Source organism: Protopterus annectens, chromosome 2.part0 (genome assembly GCF_019279795.1).
Source record: "Protopterus annectens isolate FY-2018-M chromosome 2.part0, PAN1.0, whole genome shotgun sequence".
Classification (NCBI taxonomy): domain Eukaryota; kingdom Metazoa; phylum Chordata; order Ceratodontiformes; family Protopteridae; genus Protopterus; species Protopterus annectens.
This window is the reverse complement of record NC_056728.1, coordinates 1,308,148,958-1,308,162,409: the sequence shown is the minus strand read 5'-3', so window position 1 is coordinate 1,308,162,409 and position 13,452 is coordinate 1,308,148,958. Positions and strand designations below refer to the sequence as shown.

The window sequence follows — 13,452 nt, the reverse complement described above, 5'->3', positions numbered from 1 at the left end:
CACACAGAAGACGGTCTAACTGAGAATCGAACGGGACGTCTTACTGTGAGGTGACAATGCTACCGCAGCACCACCACCGCAGTAACCTGCAGCTTAAGCAGAGTTAAAATTCCTCTCTTGGAAGACAGCCTTGCTTCTGGCCATGACTTCAGCTAGAAGAGTGTCAGAGCTACAAGCACTCATGGCTGTAGAGCCCTTCATCTTTTTCCGTGCTGACAGGGTCTCCCTCAGGACTTTAACCCATCCTTTATGCTTAAAGTGGTGTCCAGTGTAGCTCTCAACCATTGCATTCGTTTGCCCACCTTTTTCCCTAACCCACAAAACAAGGGAGAAAGGATTCTGCACTCTCTAGATGTGCACAGACAGCTCAGATTCCATCTGGACAGGACTAAATCTTTTAGAAAAACTGATCAATTGCTAGTCAGCTTCGCAGCATGGGCAGAGGCAAGGCCATATCCAAACAATCTATCTAAAAATGGATAGCACACTGCATCCATTTCTGCTACAAACAGCATGGGAAACTGCCCCCAGAGGGGGTCAGGACACATTCCACCAGAGCACTCTCCACCTCTGCACCTTTTCTCAGAGGGGTCCCCACCAGGGACATCCTGGAAGCTGCAACATGGACATCTGTTCATACCTTCACCAAGCATTACCACCTGCCTATTTTCCCCAAATCCAGGGCAGGCTTTGCCACCGCAGTGTAGCAGGGCATCCTAGCCAGCCCCCAGTCTTCTTGACTGCCTCCACCCTTTTCTTCAGCTTTGGGAATCAACCCAAATGTGATGACTGCAAAAGTGAAACACAAAGAACATAGTACAGTTGTGTACACTTATCATAAATGTAGATGTTTGAGTGTATTCACTGTTGCAGTCCTGGTACCCCCCTCCATCCCCCTTGTCTCTGTCTCTCTCTCTCTCTCTCTTCATCTCTCCTTATAGGGAATTTTTGGTATTTTCTTTCTACTAGTAGTGATGTTCATCATGCATACAGCTGCAGTCATAACAGATGGGTTCTCCTGTCGTCAGGCGGGACCTCGGTCGGCCGAATTACAAAGTCTAGGTCCAGCGTCGGTTGTCGTCGCTTCTTCCCTGACGTCAGTGCGACAGGGGTATAAAAGAACCAGCCAACGCCATTTTCTTCAGTCTTTCTTGCCACGCGGTGCCCGAAGCAGAAGCAGTTCGCAAGTGCCGGTCGGCCAGCTCCTGAGATTATGAAAAATTTGGAAAACCGAAGTCTTCTTAAAAGCTAAGTACCCCGTTGGGGAAACTTTTCTTGCCTCAGACCGATGTCAGACAAAGTTAATAATTGAATTTCTTGTGGGAAGCAAATACCGCATAAGGATTTCCATTCCCTCTGTATACCTTGTTTAGGCCCAGACCACGACGTCTCGGTCTGTCACTGTTGTGCTACATTCAACAAATGCACTATTAAGCGTCGGGCGGAGTTCGCCCAGCTTTTTTTTGGGAAAGCATTTAACTATACCATGTCATCGGATACTCCAACACCGTTTTTTTCTAAAACACGCAAAGACAAGGACCGACACTCGAGGTCCGCGGCCTCTACCGACACCACGCCAAAGCCGACTACACGTGGTCCGGTTCTCAGTGAGGCGCCTACGCAGCCCCTGACTACCGACGACACATCTTTGGCGGTGTCTCCTGTACCTGAGGCCGCAGGCTCCTTGGCCCACACCCCGACTACAGATACCGAAGCCACTCTTGGCGTTGAAACACAGAATGTGGACAGGTCCATCTCCACTCAAGGTGTCTTCAGACCTTCCTCTTCTTTCTCCATCAAGGCTTTCACCAAGTCTAAAGCAACCATGCACTCTAAGAGACCAGTTACACAGGGCCCATCTCCAGGCCCCATACCTAAGAGACAGATGCTTAAAATGGCTGAGGATTTAATTACTCTAATCAGAGGTTCTCAGCCACCTCCGGACAAAAGGCCCAGAGTGGAGGAAGATTCCCCCTCCTCTGATCAGGGATCCATTATTTCAGAACACTCTGATGATCAGGAACAGGCTTACTCCTTTGAAGACTCTGATGCAGAGGAGTCTATTCCTTCTGTATCCCCTGAGGATTTCTCATTTGGGAAACTTTGCATACCTTAAGGGAACACTTCCACTGGGAAGGCCAGGATTATTCAGATTCCAAGAAAAGGCTCAGGGAATTTCTTTTGTTACCCCAGCACAGGCCTCTGGCTATACCTCCTGTCTTGGACATCCTAGATGATGTTTACTCGGAGGCCTGCCTTAACCTGGACTCTCTACCTCCAGCTCCAGTTAAGCCTGACAGGTACTACAGGGTTCCTGACTCGCACCAATTTCTTTACAAAAGCCATGCTGCTGACCTAGAAACCATCTCACAGGGACCCAAGGGAGTTAAGGCTTCCATTGCCAAAAATCCATTGCCTTCCGAGAGAGATTCCAGATGTCCTTCAAGGATGTATCTGCAGTCATCACATATGGGTTGTCCTGCCTCAGGCAGCCCTTCGGTCGGCCGGATTCCAAAGTCTGGGTCCGGCGTCGGCTGATGTCGCCCCTTCCCTGACGTCAGAGCGCCTGGGGTATAAAAGCGTCAGCCGACGCCATCTTCCCCAGTCTTTCTTGCCGCGTGGTGCCCGAAGCAGAAGCAGTTTGCAAGTGCTGGTCGGCCAGCTCCTGTAAATTCGCTAACCGAAGACTTCAAAAGCTAAGTAACCCGTTGGGGACTCTTTCTTGCCTCAGCCGATGTCAGATAAAGTTAATAATTGTTTAACTTGTGGGAAACAAATACCTCATAAGGATTTCCACTCTTACTGTCTTCCCTGCTTAGGCCCAGACCACGATGTCTCGGCCTGTTCAGCCTGCGCTTCCTTCAACCGACGCACTCTTAGACATCGGTCGGAGTTCGCAGAAGAGTTTTTTGGGGCTAGTTTTTCATACAAAATGCCGTCGGAAACCCCGACATCACATTTAATTAAGAAACGGAAAGACAAGGACCGACACACGCGGGCCGCGGTTTCGTCTGAAACCGCGGCTAGGCCTACCGCGAGTGTCTCGGTCTCGGCTGATACCGAGTCCTTGGAACTTCCAAACCCTGAAACAATACAACCGACAGCCTCGGCCCTGGAGGCTCCTACCGAGTCGGTTATAGAATTGCCTTCAGAAACTGGTCTATTGGAATCTTCCGACACCATACCTTTAGACAAAGCTACACCAGCACGTGGTGCAGCCAGGCCTCCTGCATCCATGTCCATTAAGGCCTTCACCAGGGCTAAAGCTGCAAAACACACTAAAGCCATGCCTCCCAGGGTTATTCCTCAGGGACCCTCTTCTAGTTCACAGATTCTAACCTTAGCAGAGGACCTTATCTCTTTAATCAGGGGCTCTCAGCCCCATCCGGACAGGGGCTCCCAACCTCCTCTAGACAAAAGGCCCAGGGTGGATCCCCCTGATCCCCTTTCCCCAGAGGAGGCCTCTGATGGCTCGGATCACTCAGACTACCAGGAGGAGGCTTATTCGGCCTATGAGGATTCGGATGCAGAGGAATCTATCCCCTCAGCCTCCCCTCCTGAAGAGCTTTCCTTTGGGGAGACCCTTCACACTATGAGAGAGCATTTCAAATGGCAGGGCTAGGAATATTCTGATTCCAGGAAAAGACTAAGAACTTTTCTTCATTTACATCAGCATAGACCTTTGGCTATTCCTCCTGTTTTAAATGTCATTGGTGATGTGTATTCTGACTCTAGTATGACCCCTGACACTCTGCCTCCGGCCCCTGTTAAGCCCGATAGGTATTACAGGGTCCCGGACACACATAATTTTCTTTACAAGGCCCACTCAGCTGATCCTGAAACCATTTCACAGGATCCTAAAGGGGTTGCAGCTGTTACTATTAAGAACCCACTCCCCTCTGCAAAGGAGTCCAGGGCATTAGAGAGATGGGGTAAAAAAGTGTATACTTCTGCCACTCTTGCTATGAGGGCATTAAATTGTCAATTTCATATGATACAGTACCAAGAGTATTTGTTAGAAGAAATGCATAAGAAACTGTCTTCTACTGAACCCCTTGACCGTAAATCCCTTCAGGATCTGGTACATAACTCCCAGCAGGTTAGCAACCATTTCTTGCAGTGTGGTTATGATGCATTGGAAGCTTCATGTAGGTCAGCAATGACGGGTGTTGTAATACGTAGACATGCTTGGCTGAAGGAACAATCTCTGCCAGACCATGTTAAAGCTAAGCTTTTGGATGCTCCACTGGAAAAGCAAAAGTTATTTGGTTCCACTGCTCAAGAAGTCCTAAAGAAATTTGAAGAAAAGGCAAAATCTGTAAGGATTTTCTTCAAGTCCAACCGCCTAGATTCAGCAGAAATTGGCCTTCCAAGAATTGGTCCTTTCCGGACACAGAAAGATTTCAAAGGGGCAGGAACAGGCGTGCCAGAGGTAGAGGGCAAGCTAGGGGCTCCTACAGAGGCCGTCAATGGCAACCTCCAATCCAGACAGGCAGTTCAGGACCTACAACTGCTGCACAAGGACAAACTCAATGACTTTGCTTTGATTCCGCCAACCAGGGCTCAATTAGAAGCACCTTTGGGCGGAAAGCTTTCTTTATTCTCAAAAAATTGGCACAACATTACAAAAGACAAATGGACACTCCAAATAATAGACAACGGATACAGGTTCCATTTCCACACATTGCCAAAAAGAAAAGGCATGCCAGGTCTGCCACCAAATCAAAGGGCAGAGGCTTTGAAACAAATCTCAAACTTACTACTAATGAAAGCCATAGAAAAAGTTCCTATTTCAGAACAAGGCCAAGGATTTTACTCCAGGCTTTTCCTTGTTCCAAGAAAAGAGCATCAATGGAGACCAATTCTCGACTTGTCCGCACTGAATACTTATCTCATTGTGCCAAAATTCAAAATGCTGACTCTACAGCAACTCCTTCCCATGCTGGGCAAGGGGTCTTGGCTGGTGACTCTAGACCTCAAGGAGGCATGCCTGCATGTCCCTATCAGACAAAGTTGCAGAAGACACCTCAGATTTCTTGCAGGGTCAGAGCATTAAGGTGGGGAAAAAAGGTATATACCTCGGCTACCTTAACCATGAGGGCCTTAAACTGTCAGTTTCATATGCTAAAATACCAACAGTTTCTGTTATCTCAATTGAAAAGTAAAATGTCACAACCTGAACAACCAGACTTGAAGGAGTTGCAGAATTTGATGCATAGTGCAGAACAAGTGGGTAAACATACCTTACAATGTGGTTTTGATGCTCTAGAGGCCTCATCTAGAGCTGCTGTTACAGGCTCAGTCATACGCAGGCATGCTTGGCTCAAGGAACAAACCTTGCCTGATCATGTCAAAGCTAAATTACTAGATGCCCCCCCTTCAAAAGGATGTACTATTTGGGGCAAATGCTGAGGAAGTATTACGAAAAATGGAGGAAAAAGCTAAATAAATGCAAACTGTGTGAGAATTTCTGCAGGTTCAACCCCCACGTTTTAGTAGAAATTGGCCTTCCAAAAACTGGTCCTTTCCTGCCACGGACAGACCCCAAAGAGGCAGATACAAGCGCCCGAGGGGCAGAGGACAACCACAAGGATCGTACAGAGGCAGACAATGGCAAGCTCCTACACAAAGAGGTGGTGAGGACAACTCACAATCTTTCAGAAAGCAAACCCAATGACTTTCCCCTTTGCAGGCCAACCAGGTCTCAAATGGCAGCCCCCTTAGGAGGAAAGCTGGCACTATTCTCAAAAAATTGGCATGTTATCACAAAGGACAAATGGATCCTGTACATTATAAACAGAGGCTACAAATTCCACTTTCATACCCTTCCAAAAATGAGAGGCATGCCAAAACCGCCATACAATCAAAGGGCAGAGGCACAAAAGCAAATTTCAGATCTTATAAACATGAAAGCTATTCAAGAGGTACCTACACACGAACAAGGTCAAGGTTTTTATTCCAGGCTATTTCTGGTGCCAAGGAAGGGAAAAGATTGGAGACCTATTTTGGATCTTTCCATCCTAAACACATTTCTACTGCACTAAAATTCAAGATGCTCACTCTACAGCAACTTCTTCCCATGCTGGGCAAGGAGTCTTGGCTGGTAACATTGGACCTCAAGGAGGCATACCTGCATGTCCCAATCAGACAAAATTGCAGAAGATACCTCAGATTTCTTGCAGGTTCAACCCATGATCAATTCTCTGCATTGCCCTTTGGCTTATCTACTGCCCAGAGTATTCACGAAATGCCTGGCATCAGTAATTGCCTACTGCAGACTTCAAGGGATACAAATATACCCCTATTTGGATGACTGCCTGATCCAAGCGGACAGCAAGCACATTCTTCTGAAACATCTGGCTTATGTAATAATGTTATTAAACTCTCTGGGATACACAGTCAACAAAGAGAAATCAAGGCTAATACCCTCTCGGAATATAATTTTCCTGGGTGCCAATTTGGACACAAACACCCAGATGGCCTACCTCATGCCAGAGAAGCAGGGGCAACTAATTCAATATTTCAGAACACTGGCAAATTGCACCAGGCTGACTGCAAGCAAAATCCTGCAGGCATCTTGCATCTTGCTAATCCTATGTGCAAAGCTGCATATGAGAAAACTACAATGGTACCTAAAAAACATATGGTCTCAACACAGCCACAGTTTGGAAACAATAATACCTCTACTTCCATATCTGCAAAAGGAATTTCTGTGGTGGGCTCAAGTATGTCAAACAAACACAGGTCTTCCATTCAGCAAGCCTCAAGCAAATCGTCATCACAACAGACGCCTCGGACTACGCCTGGGGGGCGCACATGACAGACCGGTGCATTCAGGGCAAATGGTCCCAAAAAGAAAAGCACCTTCACATCAATCAAAAAGAAATGCTAGCAGTAATAAATGCTATTATAGCTTTCAAGGACCTTCTACAACCAGGTCAACTATTGATAAGAACGGACAACACCACAGTTATGTGGTACATAAACAAGCAGGGAGGAACACATTCCTGTCCCCTATGCAGACTGGCCATATCACTTTGGAACATGGCCATGGACTTACAAATGGAACTATAAGCACAGTACTTGCCAGGCAAGGAAAACACGCTGGCAGACAACCTAAGCAGGAATATGACAGATCCACACGAATGGATGTTGCATCCAAAAGTTTTTACAGATATAATCCAAGAATGGGGAAGGCCAGACATAGATCTCTTTGCCTCCCACAAAAATCATCAATTGACAAAATTCTGCTAGAGGACCTTCCACCCAAAGGCCTGGAGAGTGGACGCTCTCTCTTTCAGCTGGACATCAATGACAGTTTATGCCTTCCCGCCTCTTCCTCTGCTGCCCAAAGTCCTATTGAAGACCAGAGCAGAGAGACCAAAGATGATCCTCATTGCTCCGGACTGGCCAAGGCAACACTGGTACCCACTCCTGAGGAGCCTGACTCATTCCCCTCCATGGACCCTGCCTCTAATGCCTCTTCTTCTGACTCAGCACAGCTTCAAAACTCTTCACAGTCAGCTAAAAACACTCAATCTAGCCACATGGAAGATTCCTTAGCATCACAGCAGGCCCTACTCTCCAAGGTGGTGCAGGATGTCATTTTGGAGGCCAGAAGGCCATCAACTAGAAAAGCTTACTCCGCAAAATGGAAACGTTTTTGTGTCTGGAATGAGAAAAAGGGCCAGAATCCTGGAAAACTGAATTTACCTCAAATACTATAATATTTGGCTGAACTGCTAAGCAGTGGACTTTCGTTCTCCTCCATCAAAATCCATGCCTCAGCCATTTCTGCAGAATACAACACTGATCCTCCTTTATTCTCTCACCCTCTTTTAAGACAGTTCCTCAGAGGGGCTAAGAATTTAAGACCTCCAAGGAAACAACCAATACCTGCTTGGGATCTAAATTTCATTCTGGAAAAACTGACTTTGTCTCCTTTTGAGCCAGCTGCTTCATCAGATTTGCAATATTTGTCCTGGAAAACAGCTTTCCTTCTGGCTATCACTTCAGCTCGTAGAGTTTCAGAACTACAGGCCCTCATGGCTGTCCAGCCTTTTATCATCTTCCATCAGGACAGAGTTTCCTTACGAACCAACCCGTCCTTTATGCCTAAAGTGGTATCCAGGGTAGCTTTAAATCAGGCCATACATTTACCTACTTTTTATCCCAATCCTCAAAACAAAGGGAGAGATTACTACATTCCTTGGACATCCACAGGCAACTGCGTTATTATTTGGACAGAACAAAACCTTTCAGAAAATCAGAACAGCTCTTTGTGGCCTATGCGGTAGGAGCTCAAGGAAAGCCAATTTCCAAGCAGACAGTCTCAAAATGGATAGCCCACTGCATACGCTTTTGCTATTCCTTTCATGGCAAAACTGTTCCTACAGGCATTAGAACTCATTCCACCAGGGCCACAGCCACCTCTGCAGCCTTCCTCAGAGGAGTTCCTACCAAGGATATCTTGGAAGCAGCCACTTGGAGTTCTGTGCATACCTTCTCCAAACACTACAAACTACCATTATACTCCAAATCTAGAGCAGGCTTTGCCACTGCAGTCTTGCAGGGCATTTTGGCTCCTCCTAGTTCCACCTAGTGCCTACCACCCCTTTCTTAGCTTTGGGATTCTACCCATCTGTTATGACTGCAGCTGTATGCACGATGAACATAGTACAGTTTTGTACCTATCATAAATGTAGATGTTCGAATGCTAATACAGCTGCAGTCCAGGTTTCCCTCCCTCCTTCCCCTCTAGGGGTATTCTTTTATGGTGTATTTGCTTGCAACTACTGTTTTTTGATTATATTGCATTGCATTACTTCATAATTTTATGTATTGCCTTCCTTCTGGGGGCACCTGACATCTGGGGCAAGAAAAACTGAAGAAAATGGTGTCGGCTGGTTCTTTTATACCCCTGGCGCACTGACGTCAGGGAAGAAGCGACGACAACCGACGCCGGACCTAGACTTTGGAATTCGGCCGACCGAGGACCCGCCTGACGGCAGGAGAACCCATCTGTTATGACTGCAGCTGTATTAGCACTCGAACATCTACATTTATGGTAGGTACAAAACTGTACTTTCTTACACCATAACCAAGCTCCCTATTTGGGGGCTCCTGACAGGGGAACAAAAACTGATGTAATGGCATCGGCTGCCTGATTTTATACCACTAACGGCCTGATGTCAGTCCTGGAGCGACAGCAACCGAAGCAGAAATACTAAGCCTCTGGTATTCGGGCCGATTGAGGGCTACCCCTGGCAGGATAATCCAAACGTGATGACTGCAACAGTGAATACACTCGAACATCTACATTTATGGTAAGTGTACACAACTCTGCTTTGTGTTTTTGGAAGCTGAAGTGGGGGAACCTTTGAGAGACTTCCAAGTTTTCCAGCTTTGAATGTTGTCTTTTTCACAGAAGAAAATGTCTCCTCAGAGAAGACATTGCCTATTCAAGTAAAAAGCCTAGGTGTTTGAAAAACTTCGTCTCCTAACTGTGGGATCACCAACAAGGAAATGATAGGCAATGAGAGCATGTCAGGGCTGTAAACTTTCTTTGTACCATATAGTGTATAGCCTTGGTCTTTGAAGAACTGAGACACTTGTACCTGCTTGAGATCCATTTTTTTAACATGCAAAAGGATGATTGAGAGCTCTTGGTGTTATAGTTGGGGGTGGCCAGACCATATCAAAGCAAGATCTTCTGCTTACTGAACAAGGGTAGAGTGGAAGGGGACCAAGTAAAAGCCGTGTAATGCACAAGATTGTTAAACAAATTTAATGCACACCATCTATACCATTTCAATGAATTGGCAGTGCTGATTTGCATTATTTATATTTTTCTACTTTTAAGTTTCAGGGCCCACTGTGGTACCCAGTGATGCTTCAGTCAACAATGAGAAGTTACCCTCTGGAAAGAGCAAAGCAGAGCTCCGGGCTGAACGTAGGGCAAAGCAGGAAGCAGATCGGGCAATGAAAGGAGTAAAGAAAGGAGATCCAAGCCAGTCGTTTGGCTTAAAATCAAAAACAGCAGCAAGTGAACCTCAGTCAGGTAAAAAAAATGTGTGAAATGTTTTAAACCTTGAAAGATACTGATTATTTCTCATGCATCTTGTGAAATTATTTTATGTCTGTATCAGGTTGATGTTGCTACAGTGAGTACTGCTCATCTGTGTGTTGGAAGTGGTTTACATTTTTAATTTTTCATGTCTTCCTCTGAAGGCATCACAGTGGCACACAATTAGCATTGCTATCAAACAGTGCCTTGACCTGCCATTCGGTTCTTTACCAGTCTGCCTACTGTGCATAGTCTGCACATTCTCCCTCTGTTTGTGTGGGTTTATTTACCAAGTATTCAATTCCTGTCGCATCTTGAAGATGTGCCATAGGTGATGTAATGATCTTCCAGATGTCCTTCAAGGATGCATCTGCAGTCCTTACAAATTGGAACTGGCCTTCCAAAAATTGGTCCTTTCCAGACTCCTCTAAAACACAGAGAGGCAGGAATAGGCGTTCAAGAGGCAGAAATCAATCCAGAGGAGGTGCCTACAGGGGACGCCAGTGGCAAGGTAACAACCAGCGAGGCACAGACACAACTACTACCACTGCAACAGGACAATCACAGTGACTTGGCTCTGGCACCGCCTACCAGGGAACAAATAGCAGCACCCTTAGGCGGAAAGTTAGCCTTATTTTCAAAAAACTGGCACTACATCACAAGAGACAAGTGGATTTTGCAAACTATAGACCAAGGCTACAGGTTTCATTTCCATACTTTACCAGGAAAAAGAGGAATGCCAAACCTACCACCAAATCAAAAGACAGAAGCTCTAAAACAAATAGCTCAATTAGCAAAGATGAGAGCTGTGGAAAGGGTACCATCTATGGAACAAGGAAAGGGATTTTACTCCAGACTATTCCTGGTACCAAGAAAAGAGAAAAATTGGAGGCCTATTCTCGACCTGTCTGCTTTAAACCATTCATCATTGTTCCAAAATTCAAAATGCTGACCCTACAGCAACTTCTTCCCATGCTGGGCAAGGAGTATTGGCTGGTGACTCTAGATCTCAAGGAGGCATACCTGCGTCCCCATACGACCAAATTGCAGAAGATACCTCAGATTTCTTGCAGGATCAGAGCATTATCAATTCTCAGCATTGCCCTTTGGCTTATCTACTGCACCCAGAGTGTTCACAAAATGCCTGGCATCAGTAATCGCTCACTGCAGGCTTCAGAGAATCCAAATATATCCATACCTGGACGACTGCCTGATACAAGCGGACAACAAAAACAAGCTAACAGAAGAATTACAAAGAGTCATTTGCTTACTGCAAGCCCTGGGATATACAGTCAATATAAAAAAATCAAGACTGATACCATCCCAAAGAATAACCTTCTTAGGTGCAGAATTGGACACAGTAAAACAGATGGCATTCCTAACTGCAGAAAAACAAGAACAACTTCCTCTCTACTTCTTGGCATTAACAAAGCAGAACAAACTAACAGCAAGGAAAGTACTGCAGGCCTTGGGCTTCATGGCATCCTGCATAATCCTGGTCCCTCATGCCAGACTGCATATGAGAAAGCTACAGTGGTACCTGAAGAATTTATGGTCTCAACACAGGCACAGCCTAGAAACCGAAATACCACTAATCCCATGCCTGAAACAAGAGTTCCTATGGTGGGCTCAGGCATGCCAGTCAACCCCAGGTTTGCCCTTCCACAGCATTCAACCAAGCCAAACCATCACAACGGACGCCTCAGACCTCGGTTGGGGTGCCCACATGCTGGACAAGTGCATACAAGGCTTATGGACTCCAGATCAGCTGCACCTGCACATAAATCAAAAGGAAATGCTGGCAGTAAAACTAGCAATCCAGAATTTCAGACCATTCCTCCAAGAAGGGCAGTTGATGATAAGGACAGACAACACCACAGTCATGTGGTACATCAACAAACAGGGAGGCACTCATTCATACCCTCTATGCCGGATGGCACTGGACCTATGGAATATGGCTCTGAGCTACAACATTCAGTTACAAGCAATTTTTGTACCGGGAAAAGAAAACATCCTAGCAGACATATTAAGCAGAACTACCTCGGATGCTCACGAATGGATGCTACACTCGGACATCTTCAAGGTCATCACAAGGAAATGGGGACTGCCACAAATAGACCTATTCGCATCCCCACTCAATCACCAGCTCAAGAAATTCTGCACATGGACGTACCACCCACTTGCTTGGAAGGTGGACTCTCTATCCTTCAGTTGGAAAGGCCTGACAGCATATGCATTCCCACCTCTTCCTTTGATGCACAAGGTGCTATTGAAAATCAAAGAGGAGCGTCCAGGATCATTCTGATAGCTCCAGACTGGCCAAGACAACATTGGTACCCATTACTGAGGAGCATGTCTCGGGGGGAAAATGTGGACACTACCCCTGATTCCTTTGCTGTTAACTCAGAGCGGCTACAACACCCTGCATCCAAACCTGAAAACTCTGCAGCTGACTGCCTGGAACATTACATAAGAGCAACTAACCCAGATTTATCCCAAAGGGTTAAAGACATTATCCTTGAGGCCCGCAGACCTTCAACAAGAAGGAACTATGCAGGAAAATGGAAAAGGTTTCTCATTTGGAGTACTGAAAGGGGAAAAGATGTGTCAAAGGTAGACATTGCCAACATCCTGGAGTATTTGGCAGAGCTTTTCCATACAGGCCTGTCCTATTCCTCCATCAAGATACATGCATCAGCTATTTCTGCAGAATACAGCTTCGATCCCCCTGTCTTCTCGCATCCTCTACTCAGGCAGTTTCTGAGAGGAATTAAAAATGTAAAACCTCCTAGGAAACCACCCTTGAAAGATACTGATTATTTCTCATGCATCTTGTGAAATTATTTTATGTCTGTATCAGGTTGATGTTGCTACAGTGAGTACTGCTCATCTGTGTGTTGGAAGTGGTTTACATTTTTAATTTTTCATGTCTTCCTCTGAAGGCATCACAGTGGCACACAATTAGCATTGCTATCAAACAGTGCCTTGACCTGCCATTCGGTTCTTTACCAGTCTGCCTACTGTGCATAGTCTGCACATTCTCCCTCTGTTTGTGTGGGTTTATTTACCAAGTATTCAATTCCTGTCGCATCTTGAAGATGTGCCATAGGTGATGTAATGATCTTCCAGTTGCCCATGGTGTGTCTGTGTGCGTGTGTATATGCACATACATGCAGCCTGTGATAGGCTGGCACCTCATTGATGACCAGTCTCTCTACCTTTCACACACTAAATGTTTTAAGTTCTGACTCCATCATAACCATGAATTGGATTAAGTGGAATATCACATGGAATAAATGAGGAAAGATATGCCTTAGTGTGTCACAAGCGGGGACGTTGCATGGTTGTAGAACAGTTAATTGCAGCAAGTCATTTAGTTTTGCTTT

General features: G+C 45.9%; 1 protein-coding gene across 2 annotated transcripts in view; it reads left to right on the top strand.

The window, feature by feature from the left end:
- The window catches only part of EIF2B4 (eukaryotic translation initiation factor 2B subunit delta), a 979,702-nt gene that overhangs the window by 318,210 nt on the left and 648,040 nt on the right, over nt 1–13,452 (top strand). Inside the window, exon 4 of one of the 2 annotated variants that reach the window (XM_044061494.1) lies at nt 9,869–10,060. In XM_044061494.1, the coding sequence (XP_043917429.1) occupies nt 9,869–10,060 (192 nt within the window). Of the gene's footprint in view, nt 1–9,862; nt 10,061–13,452 lie in introns of both variants that reach the window. The other variant, XM_044061493.1, reaches the window with a different exon arrangement.